This window comes from Pseudophryne corroboree, chromosome 2 (genome assembly GCF_028390025.1).
Source record: "Pseudophryne corroboree isolate aPseCor3 chromosome 2, aPseCor3.hap2, whole genome shotgun sequence".
Lineage (NCBI taxonomy): Eukaryota > Metazoa > Chordata > Amphibia > Anura > Myobatrachidae > Pseudophryne > Pseudophryne corroboree.
Genome location: NC_086445.1, coordinates 515814502 through 515827336, shown reverse-complemented (window position 1 = coordinate 515827336; position 12835 = coordinate 515814502). Strand labels below are relative to the sequence as shown.

The 12835-nt window shown below is 43.8% G+C and overlaps 1 protein-coding gene across 19 annotated transcripts in view; it reads left to right on the top strand.

Annotated features, from left to right (window-relative positions):
- The window catches only part of MACF1 (microtubule actin crosslinking factor 1), a 564002-nt gene that overhangs the window by 231553 nt on the left and 319614 nt on the right, over positions 1 to 12835 (top strand). For 16 of the 19 annotated variants that reach the window (XM_063954114.1, XM_063954106.1, XM_063954121.1 and 13 more), the window contains 3 exons: positions 232 to 320; positions 698 to 833; positions 2493 to 7001. In XM_063954114.1, coding sequence (XP_063810184.1) covers positions 232 to 320; positions 698 to 833; positions 2493 to 7001 — 4734 coding nt within the window. Of the gene's footprint in view, positions 1 to 231; positions 321 to 697; positions 834 to 1022; positions 1962 to 2492; positions 7002 to 12835 lie in introns of those variants that run through there. The other 3 variants (XM_063954122.1, XM_063954120.1, XM_063954119.1) reach the window with 2 other exon arrangements.

Genomic DNA, 12835 nt, shown 5'->3' with positions numbered 1-12835 from the left:
AGGTGTTTAATATGCGAATTGAGTTTATGTTTTTTTCCTTCCTTTTCATTGTATTAAACCTACAGTGATCTATGACAAAATATGCTTGTTAAGGAACATTGGTATCCAATCTCCTGCTTTTCTAGATTTTACAGTTGTCTTGTTTGAGTCAGCATCCGTGAATGATGTGACAATACTGCATTATATATGTAGTGATGTTTGTCATTCTTTCTTTCTTTCTTTCTTTAACAGGCACTAAGTGAGGAGCTTTTATCAAAAAAAGAGCACATTTCTGAAGCTGTGAAGTCCATGCAGATCTTCCTGGCCAAAAACAGTGATAAGTGAGTTCTGATGGCCTGTGTATGGGAGATCAGTATGTAATACCGATGGTCGGGATGCCGGCTGTCCGTATCCGGACAATGGCATCCTGGCCATCAGTATGCCAGCAGTGGGGCAAGCGCAAAAAGTCCCCTTGCGGGCTCACTGCGCTCGCCACAGGTTCTATTCCTATTAAATGGGCGTCGTAGACACTCACGAGTGGAAATTGCCCCTGTGAGCCTGGATTCTGGCTGGCGGCATTGTCAGCAGTCAGATTCCGGCATCGGTATCCTGACCGCATGGATCCCGACTGCTGGCTGTTTAACTGCATCCCGTGTGGGGATATCTTGTGTCCTCTGTAGAGTTAGCTGTTTAACCTGTATTCTGTCTGTGCAAATAGGATGTCACCTGAGGAGAGGGCAGAGATCACTGCCCAGATCCAGGAGCTGAAGGGAACATATAATCACCTCTGTGAGGAGTCTGATAACCAGATACAGGAGCTCCATACTGAGCTTGCATGGAAAGCTGAGCAAAAGGTATACTATAGGAGTCATCTCTGTACAGATATCATACTGTATATACATTTGTGTGTATTTCATTATAAGGCAGTTCATATTTTGTTGGTACATTTTTCATCTGTTTAACACCGTGTGGTCTGTTTTATGTATCTTCACGTGTCCTGAGAGGAGGGAGAGGTGCATTGTACATGTTTATGTGGGCAAGAGATTTAGTCCACAACAGAGATTCAGCTTGTCCCTGCTGATGGTCTTTTGCTTCAAGTACAACTGAATGGTTTTCTAAATTGACTCTTCTAAAGAGCATTATTTAAAAAGTCTAGTACAGCAGTGCAAAACTTATGGGCCTCCAGCTGTTGTGGAACTGCACATCCCAGCATGCCCTGCCACAGTTATAGCATTTCCTAATAGCAAGACTGTAGCAGGACATGTAATTCCACAACAGCTGGAGAGCCGCATGTTGAGCACCCCTGGTCTGATAGGATGGGCATATTTTATTTGTGTGCAAGAAGTTTGACTAGATTTTCTTAAACCTCATGAATCCTTTGGTACACATACTAAACGTGCATATTTGTGACATGTGTCACATTGGGAGCAGTCTTGTAAATAAAGTATGAATCTTGTAACTCTCTCTCCTCACACGCTAGAAGCTTACTAGATAAGACATTACTTTTTTGTGCTTCTTTGTGGATATTGTGTTATCACACATCCTAACCATGTTTGTCATGTTTGTGCTGTTTTTATTGTGTTTAATATATGCACGTGAATGTCTCAAGAAGCCTCGGAACTACAAGTGTTTTTTTCTAATGTAACCATTTCTCTTTTGCTATTAACAAACTTCTTTAAACAGTGAAGTACAATTAACGATGTGGAAGTGTATTATATGTACTGAGCACGATGTGTCCTGTTTTTGTCTTAAAAACGATTAACTAGCATCCCTGCTTATGAGTTCAACTAACCATGCAGAGGCTATATATAAACCTCTGCGTAAACAATAAAAACAAGTGGAAGTTCCCCGCACGTGGGGTTCCGTGTTGCAAACAATGCTGGCATGCTGGACGCTAACACCAAAGCTTTTCCTGTGTGTTATACATCTTCTCTTAAGGTTCTCTTGTCTCTTGCGTTTCCATGGCACTCTCCTGACTTCCGGTAAGTAAACATCTTTATGTTTTTTTCCCTCTTCGGCATATTTAGTTCTGATTGCTGATTTCTGCACTTCCCTCTGTTTGTATAGCACCGACATTTTCAATCCAGTAGAATTCTTGTTATCTAGCTTGTAAGTAATATTGTAGGCCCACATGAGATTTGCATGGTCTCCAAGACAGATTGAACAATGATCATATCTAGTAATCTTGTGGTGAAATGATATCTTACGACTAAAAAAAAATTAAAGTAGATTTTTTCCCCCCACTTTTATTTTCTATAAATTTTACTATGCAGCTCTTTTTACACCAATTTTCTAAAATGTTTTGTACAAAATCTATCCTGCTGCAGCTTTGCAAACTGCTGGTTATGGTGCTTGCTATCATTTCTGTTCTGTTTTATTATAGCTTGGTGACGTTTTTGTTTTGTATTGCTAGTAATTTGTATTTAACCCTTGGGGGGAGGGGTTCCCCTTACTGTAGCTATTATTCTTAACGAATAGACGTGTGTCCTAATACAGACTTTCTCATTTTTTAGGAGAGTCATGCTGTTGCTGGAGTTATAGACCTGAGGTCCATGGAGATATTTCCCATCTTCTGTGCTGTGCAGAAAGGACTTATTGATCGAGATACTGGTTTCATGCTCCTGGAAGCCCAGGTTGTCTTATCTGGATTGGTTATTCCAGAAACAGATGAAAAACTGACCTTAGAAGATGCTGTTGAGAGGAACATCATCGATCTGAGATTATTCCAGCTTCTTCAAGATTTGAGTAATGCTAAGGATTTGCTAGACAAAGATAACATTGGAAAGCAAAGGATTTTGTCGCTCATTACAGCAATCAGAGCAGGGAAAATCAGTGAAAGCGTTGGACTGAAAATATTAAATATCTACTTGGCATCAGGTGTGTTTAGGCTAACACCCACTGGTGAAATTACTGATTTAGATGCACCTTCTCGGGAAGTGTTACTCAGCAGTGGTCTGATGAAAAAGTTGGATACATCTTGTGAAAAGGTTATTGATCCAAACACAGCAAAACTTGTGAGTTTAACTGAAATTATGGAGAGCTGCATAATTCACGAATCTACTGGACTGAGGCTTCTTCCAGTCAAACAGTTAGCAGGTGGTATGGTGTGTTTGAAGTCAGGAAAAAATGTCAGCATCTTCAAGGCAGTGGAAGAAGGACTTATCGATAGGCAAATAGCAGTTAGACTGTTGGAAGCTCAGTTATTTGCTGGAGGTATTGCAGATCCCAAAACTGGACATAGACTGAGTGTAGATGAAGCAGTGACATACCATTTGATGGATAAGGATATGGCTTGTGCTTTGCTAACCAGACAATTGCAAGATAATGGCATTGTGGATGTTGCAACTGGACAAAGAGTTACATTGGATGAAGCTGTAAAACGCCGTCTTGTGGCTCCAAAACTTGCCCTCCTTTTATTGGAATCTCTTGCTTCTTTCAGTGGTTTTCTCTGGCCAGAATCAGGTGAAGTGGTTCCAGTAACAGTTGCCCTTCAGGAAGGTATTGTTTCTACTGAGTTGGCTGCGAAAGCCCTTGCCAACAGGCACTATTTTCAAGGCCTGTATGTAACAAAGAGCAGAGAAGTTATGTTTTGGGATCGAGCCATACAATGTGGAATCTTAGATGAAAGTGGTGCCAAAATGTTGCAGTCTACCGGGATTCCTGATATAGCGTGCAATATGGTAGCAGAACGCACCCAAGAACATGGAGTCCATCCTGTCTCTGTATCTTCAGCTAGCAGCTTACATTCATTTGACAGCAGTGTTTTGAAAATGTACATGAATTCACAATCAGAAGGCAATGGAAAACTGATGTCTTATTTTATGCAGTTCAGCTACATAAACGTTCATAACGGTCAGAGACTTCTGCTTATTGATGGCAGTGAAAACCAAGTGACAGATTTATTCCTCATGGAGCACAAAAACATTTCCAGTGGGGACTGTCTGGATATGAAAGACATTGCCAATAAAAATCGTCATGATCTTGAGACGAACATAAACATTGAACTTTTGGCATCTTCTGCAGACATAATTTCAGACACAGTGTTTGAGCCACAAACAAGCCATAGTCTGCTTCCAAGAAGCAATATTCTGTCTTCTGGTCCAGATCAGCATAAAACACATGAGGCAATGCCTTTAGCACTTAAGAATTCATTCCAAAGCCTAAATCAACAAGCATTGAAGCTCAATGCCTCTGATGATAAATCCTTGGAACATAAACAAATGACACTTGACACAGGACCTAGTGTAAGTGACGCCATTCATCCTGCTCTTCCTCTTTTATCCACCAGCAGGATTGGTGATCTTGAGACAATGTCACCAATGCCCACTGTTAAGAAAGCTCTCAACCAGACACAATTGTTATCATTAGCCAAAGTTATACCAAATGAGAAGGATGTTCCACTAGAAATACTAAAAATAGCACAACCTCAATCTGAAATATCTTCTGAATCCAACAAAACAAATTTAGATATTACAACAGTAAAGAGAATGTCACATGAGAGTGTAGAGCATCCAGTAGTGACATCTGAGCTTGGGATGATAAAAAGTCCTGACACAACAAGCAATGTCCAGAAAACAAAAGAGTTGGGAAGTTTGCCTGTTTTTTTTAAAGATATGGTAACTGTTAATGAATATAGCCCTGACATGGAGGAAGAGGATACTTTATCTATGCTGTCTGAACAGCTCATAAACGGAGGTATTGTTGATGCAAATTTCAGTCAAAAGCTTTTGCTAAATGAGGCTGTGAGTCTTGGCGCAATTTCCAGCCACACTGCTTTAAGACTTATGGAGAGACTTGGACTGTTTTCTGGATTCTTTGACTCTCAGACATGTGAAGCGCTAAGCATTCAGGACGTGATAGAGGAAGGACTGATGGATGAAACACTCTTGAAGAAGGTCTTCGCCTCTGACAAGTCAATTACTGGTATTGTGGATGTGCAAAACAAGAGGGTTTATTCTGTGGAAGATGCAAGGAAAGCAGGGCTTATGGATGAAGAAGTTGCCAGAAGCATTTTAGAAGTTCAAGTGATTGCTGGAGGTATATGTGATGTGAGTAGAGGCAAGAAGGTATCTGTCACATTGGCTTCTAGCTTGAACTTGGTTATTCCGTCTTACAAAGATGAACTTACTAAGCTGGAGAAAGCTTCTAAAGGAAAAAGTACTGACAACAAGACTAAAGAGAAACTAATTCGCCTACAGCTAGAATCTAGTGGAATCACAGATCCAAAATCTAAAAAACTATTGTCTATAGTACAGGCTGTTAGACTAGGCATTATTAGCAGACCTGATGCTGTAATCCTTTTGAATAAACAAATTCAAGATGGTGGAATCATCCATCATTTATCAGGAATGAGGTTTTCCGTCATTGATTCACTTAAACATGGACTTATTGATCAAGATCTGTTTGAGGAGCTCTCAGAGTTTGAGTGCCTGCATCAGTCAGGTCTCTTTCAGTCATCGGGAAGGGATACAGGCTTATCAAAAAGCTTAGACAGAAGCTCTCCCCCTCCTTTCCATGGTACAGATTCCTCCATTCAGTTTGGTACCAGACAAGAAAACAATGTTGTTCCATATACTGACCTGTTAAAGAAATGCAAAATCGATGTTTTGACAGGACAGAGATATGTACAGCTTGATTTACTAGCAAAGATGACTTGTGATGTCCCTAGTGCATCAGTAGAAGTCCAGTTAGATTTGAACCCCACAATAATGTCTTACGGAAACTGGCATGCACAAGACAAGAGCTCCTGTGTTTCTGGTGACAACACAAGCAGTAGTGGTCTGGGAGAAAACCAAGAGAGTGTTAATGTTAACTTGATTCCAGCTGAGGTTCAGGGCGATGGTGCTCTGTTCTTATCTAGAGGTCTTGTTACAGATATGGACAATTTTAAAGTACCATCAGGTAATAGAAAAGATCTAGATAGCCGGCCATCACATATTCCAGAAGATGATAATGTGCCACAGATGGATTTTAAGAAAGAATCTATTGGTGACATTGTTTCTCCGTTATTGTTGGGAAAAAATATTGTGAAGATGAATGAACAAAGTGCAGATATGAATGGTTCTACAGTGGTGTGTAGTAATACTACTACTAGAAAATCTGTCATTCAGGATGTAGTGTGTAAATTTGAATCAAAAGCAAAGTTGGGGTCCTCAAGTGTCATGGCAGAATCATCCATGAAGGATGTAAACCATGCTAAAAAACATCGGTCATATCAACAACATCTCCAGGAATCCTTTTTTCAGGACACAACATCTGGTGTAAAAGCAGGAACTGATGATTGTGTATTTTTCAGTGCAGAAAGTAGCTCTTCAACTGTTAAATCTGCTTTTCGTGATACACATTTAGATGTAGAAAAATCTATTTTAGAAGTAAATCGGTGTATTAATACTAGTGATAGAGCAAGAGAGCTTTCCACTCAGAATATAAAACTACAAGAGAAAGATAATGCACTTGGTTGTAGAACATTTACAGACGAGAAAGTAAAACAAATCTTGCCTGATGCTGACATTCAGAAAACCAAATGCTCCCCAGAAAACAAAAATACTTCACACACCAGTCACTCGCAGTGCTTAAGCATACTCCACGCTGAAGACTCGCAGGACCCTATGTCTGTCAAATTTGTTTCCCAAAATGAAAAGAAAACCAACAGCAATGGGAATTCGCAGCACCTGAGCAGTGTAACCAGTACTGATGTTCTTGATCGTTCTAAAACAGCATTTGTAATGAAATCTGACCTAATAGACAGTGTGACTTTAGATAAAGCTGTGGGGGAAAAAAAGGAAAAGACGTGGCATAGTGTCGTTCAACATAGAGAAATTGAGTCCAAAGATGACAGCAGCCTCCAAGATTGCGCATTGTCTTTAGTGAGTGAAGCAGGTCTAAGTAAAAAGAATTCTGGTGTCAGCCCAGACCTGCACTTCCCTTTTCCAGACTACATTCCCACAATAATAGGAGAAGATGATAAATGTGTCAGAGGAACAGTTCTCACATCCAGAATAGTGACGGAGGACACACCGAAGGTAAAGTTATTTATTATACACATATATGCAGTAAATGTAGCTAGTGTCTTTAAAAATGAGTTACTGCAGTGTGCCCTAGCCCATATAGAAATTAAAATAAGTTATAAATGACACCAACCACAGAACATAATTCCTGTAATGAACTTGTTTTTTTTTCATTTATTTGACTTCTCTTAGAAGAGCTGTTCTATAATGATTTTCATGTGTAAATCATTACTAACTTAAAGTTGATTATCAATAAACAAAAATATTCTCAGAAAATGTATATATATTTTATCTACTACAGTATGTCAGTTTAACACATGCAACTCCTCTAAGATAACTAGTTGTTGAGTTTCTCTGTTGGTCCTGGGTTCTAAGTTATTAGCAGTGATACATTATGGGGTATATTCAATTGAAGTCGGATCAATTCCGACATGGATCCGACAAGGGCTATTCAATGGGCGTCTCAAGCCGACTTCAGCATAGCAGGGGGATGTGTCACAGCCGCCACTCACAGCAGCGTCCACCCGGCTCCAGCAAGCGAGGTACCCGCTTCCTGCCACACTGCTGTAGCCGCTGCTCTCCCTCGTCTCCCCGCTGCTCTCCCTCGTCTCCCCGCGGCTCTCCCCCTCCCCTTCTCCTCCTCTTAGCTCCCTCATGTCCCTCACCTCAATCCGATTTTTTTTAAAGTTGGATTGATATGGTCGGAAAGGGGGCCAAAACCTGTCGGGTTTGGCCCTGCTTCCGACAGAAGCACGCGAATTGGCAGCTATTCCGCCGATCCACGTGCTTTCCGACAAGTCGAATTTCCCGACTTGTCGGATAATTTTGGGGTATATTGAATAGGTCGGAACACCTTCCGACCTAAAAAAGTCAAAAACTGCCTTCTTTCCAACAGACGGCAGCTTTCGACTTCAATTGAATATACCCCTTTGTGTCTTATGTAATGGGCTGCATTATGGCTAACAGAAAATCCAGCTACAATGTACAATTTTGCAACATATTGTGCCATATTTGCTTGTACCCCTAAGTGAAGACAATGTGATAAATCCGTTTTCTCTTATGTCCAAGAGGATACTGCGGTCCACATTAGTACCATGGGGTATAGACGGGTCCACTAGGAGCCTTGGGTACTTTAAGAAATCAATAGTGTGCACTGGCTCCTCCCTCTATGCCCCTCCTACCAGACTCAGTTTAGAAAATGTGCCCGGATGAGCCGGTCACCCTTAGGGAAGCTCCTGAAGAGTTTTCTGCATTTATATTCTGTTTGTTATTTTACAGGCACTGCTGGATGTCTCCAGCATGCCTACTTCGTGGGACTTAGGGGGGAAAACGGCCCAACTTCCTAAAGAGTTAATGGTCCCGTTTCTCCGCTGATAGGACACTGAGCTCCTGAGGGAGTCATTCGCAAGCCCCACCACGGCGAGCATACCCTCCCACAGCATGCGGCCACCCCTAACAGAGCCAGAAGAAAGAAGAGTGGTGAGTAGAACGCTGGCGTCCCGGTAGCGGGTCGCCGGCGGTAATGGCGGCACAGGGGTAGGAACACAGCACTGACATGCAGGCTGCGCTCCGGGGCTCAGGAGGACATGCGGTGAGTGTGTCCCGCTGTGGGGGGCACGCTGAGCTACCAATAAATACCTAAACTGGCAAATAGCTTCACAAGGGTTCTAACCCTCTGTTAAGCAAACCACAATTTCTGTGTCTCCCTGCGGGCTCTGTGTGGATTACACTGTGTTTTCACCTTCTGTGTGTGGGTGGGTGTGTGTGTGTGTCCCTTCCTGTTGCTATGTCCAGGGACTGTGTTTCTTGCACTGCAGAGTGTCTGTCCTCCCCGGGAGACTCGCTACCATGTACCCAGAATAGTACACATTCTTAGGCTAGTGTGGGTCAGAACCCCCATGGTTAGATTCCATTAAGGGGATGATATCTAATATTTCTACTAAATTTAGCCCATAATGAGAAAGAGACACAATACTTAAGACAGTCTATGGATGACCTCATGAATAGCGATTCAGTTCCCATACCAGCGTCTCAGACCCCTGCCATTTGCCCACAAAAGCGTACTCTGGCCCAGCTCATGCAGGCTGATACTGATGATGATACGTCAAACACAGAGGAGGGTGAAGTGGATGCGAGTGGGGGAGATGTGGTCCTGTCACAAGGAATACAGGCCCTGATAGAAGCTATTAGGGATGTCCTGCACATTCCTGACAAGGTGGCGGCGGTAGAGGAGTAATCTTATTTTAATGTAAAAAAGAAATCCTCAGCTACTTTTCCAGCATCAAAGGAATTGAATGCCCTGTTTGGGGAAACTTGGGCTAATCCTGACAAGAAATTTCAGATCCCTAAAAGGTTAATTACATCCTTTCCCTTTCCCCTGGAGGATAGAAAGAAATGGGAAAACCCGCCGATTGTGGACGCATCGGTATCTATGTTGTCACGTAAGATAGTCTTACCTGTGCCTGGGGCAGCATCCTTAAAGGACACGGCTGACCGCAAGACTGAGACCGCTCTCAAATCCTTATACATTGCTGCTGGGGTGGCCCGGAGACCCACTATTGCTTGTGCATGGATCACTAGGGCCATTGCTAAATGGTCAGGTAATATAATTGACGGATTAGATTCCTTACCCAGGGGGAAGATCATTTTACTCCTACAGCATATTCAGGACTCTGCTAACTTTATGGTGGAGGCCATAAAGGATATTGGTTTGCTCAACGCACGCATCACTGCCATGGCAGTGTCAGCAGGGGCTTATGGCTACGCCAGTGGACTGTGAATGCGTATTCCAGGAAAGGCGTGGAAGGCCTACCATCACAGGTGAGGCCCTTTTTGGAGATGAACTGGACACATGGATATCAAAGGCTACGGCGGGTAAGTCTACATACCTTCTTGCCGCAGCACACCCAGGTAGGAAAACCTACTCTGCTCCAACTCTGCAGTCCTTTCGGACAGCGAAATTTAAAGACAAATCCAATGTTCTTCTAACAGCCTTTAAAGGCAATAGAGGTAAACCCAGAAAACCAGCAGCTGCAGGTTCTCAGGAACAGACCTCCGGTTCTGCTTCCTCAAAGCCTTCAGCATGACGGTGGACCGCACTGCCTGGAAGACAGGCAGGTGGGAGCCCAGTTACGTTATTTCAGTCACGTTTGGGCAACATCATGCCAGGATCCCTGGGTCAAAAACCTTATCGCCCAGCGATACAGACTGGAGTTTCAGGAACTCCCACTTCCCAGATTCTTCAAATCAGGCTCACCAGCTTCTCCAGAAGCAGGTATGACTTTGCAGGCAGCAATTCAGAAACTGGTACAAACTCAGGTCATTGTTCCAGTTCCACTTCAACTTCAAAACAAAGGTTATTACTCCAACCTGTTTGTGGTACTGAAACCGGACGGTTCAGTAAGGCCCATTTTAAACCTTAAGTCACTGAACCCCTTCTTAAGGGTGTTCAAGTTCAAGATGGAGTCTCTGAGAGCGGTGAACTCAGGTCTGGAGGAGGGGGAATATCTGGTGTCTCTAAACATGAAGGATGCGTACCTTCAAATCCCGATTTGGCCGCCTCACCAGACTTATCTACGGTTTGCACTACAGGACTGTCACTACCAGTTCCACCGAGGGTTTTCACCAAGGTAATGGCAGAGATGATGTTTCTCGTCCGCAAGCAAGGAGTGAACATAATACCGCACCTGGACGACCTGCTGATAAAAGCACCATCCAGGGAGAGGTTGTTGGACAGCATTGCCCTCTCAACCTGACTACTCCAGGATCACGGGTGGATTCTGAACCTACCAAAATCCAACCTGGAACCAACACTGAGGCTTCCTTTCCTGGGGATGATACTGGATACGGAGGAGCAGAAGGTATTCCTTCCATTGGATAAGGCATTGGTAATCCAAGTGATGGTGCGGGAGGTTCTAAAACCAGCCCGGATATCTGTGCATCTATGCATTCGCCTTCTGGGGAAAATGGTAGCCTCTTACAGTACGGAAGGTTTCATTCAAGGCCCTTCCAGCTGGATCTGTTGGACAAATGGTCCGGATCGCATCTTCACATGCACCAGAGGATACGTCTGTCACCAAAGGCCAGCATTTCTCTTCTGTGGTGGCTTCAGACTTATCACCTGATCGAGGGTCGAAGGTTCGGGATTCAAAATTGGATTCTGCTAACCACAGACGCAAGCCTCAGAGGTTGTGGCAGTCACCCAGGGGAAACAGTTCCAAGGAAAATGGTCAAGTCAGGAAGCCATTCTTCCGATCAACGTTCTGGAGCTAAGGGCCATATACAACGCCCTTCTACACAACCGACAAGGCAGAACGAAGAGCAAAGTAGCAATGTCAGAGGTAACAAGGATTCTCCTCTGGGCAGAAAGACACGCGGTGGCGCTGTCGGCAATCTTCATTCTGGGAGTAGACAACTGGGAGGCGGACTTCCTCAGCAGATACGACCTCCACCCAGGAGAGTGGGGCCTTCACCCGCAGGTGTTTGAGTCCTTGACACTCCGGTGGGAAATTCCACAAATAGACATGATAGCCTCTCGTCTCAACAAGAAGCTCAAGAGTTATTGTTCCAGGTCAAGGGACCCACAAGAAATGGCGGTGGACGCTCTGGTGACTCCATAGTTCTACCAGATGGTTTACGTGTTTCCACCTCTTCCATTGATTCCAAGATTTCTCAAAAGAATAAAAAGGGAAAAGGTTCAAGCAATTCTCATTGCTCCGGACTGGCCAAGAAGGGCGCGGATCTACTGGAGATGCTCCTAGAGGACCCGTGGCCTCTACCTCTTCGCGAGGACCTTCTACAACAGGGGCTGTTCGTCTATCTAGACTTACACTGTTGGCCTTAGCTTCAGCAAGGCGTGTGTCGGAACTGGGGGCATTGCCTCACAAAAGCCCCTATTTGATTTTTCATGAATATAGAGCTGAACTCAGAACGCGTCAGAAATTTCTTCCTAAGGTGGTGTCTGTGTTTCATATCAACCATCCTATTGTGGTTCTGGTGCTTACTGACACCTCTGCTTCCTCAAAGTCCTTGGATGTTGTGAGGGCTTTAAAGATCTATGTGAAGTGGATAGCTCGTCACAGAAAGTCTGACTCACTGTTTGTTCTCTTTGATCCCAAGATAATTGGGTGTCCTGCTTCAAAGCAGTCTATTGCTGGCTGGATCAGGCTTACTATCCAGCATGCTTATTCTACGGCAAGATTGCCGGTTCCCCAAATACAGGCCCACTCTACTAGGTCGGTGGGTTTTTCCTGGGCGGCTGCCCGGGGTGTCTCGGCTTTACAGCTCTGCCAATCGGCTACTTGGTCAGGTTCGAACACGTTTGCTAAGTTCTACAAGTTCGATACTTTGGCCTCTGAGGACCTTCAGTTTGGGCAATCAATTCTGCAGGTGCCTCAGCACTCTACCACCCTGTTTGGGAGCTTTGGTACATCCCCATGATACTAATATGGACCCCAGTATCTTCTAGGACGTAAGAGAAAATAGGATTTTAATAACGTACCGGTAAATCCTTTTCTCGTAGTCCGTAGAAGATACTGGATGCCCGCCCAGTGCTTCGTGTTTACTGCACTGTCACTTCGTTAAGTATTGTTGTTGGTTCAGCTGTTGCTGTTCCTGTTCAAGTTTGGTTAGCATGGCTTTCCTCTTTTTTTGGTGTGTGCTGGTTCGAATCTCACCACTGTTCTGTTAAATCCTCTCAAGGTATGTCCGTCTCCTCGGGCACAGTTTCTAGACTGAGTCTGGTAGGAGGGGCATAGAGGGAGGAGCCAGTGCACACTATTGATTTCTTAAAGTGCCCAAGGCTTCTAGTGGACCCGTCTATACCCCATGGGGCTATCTCATTATTGACC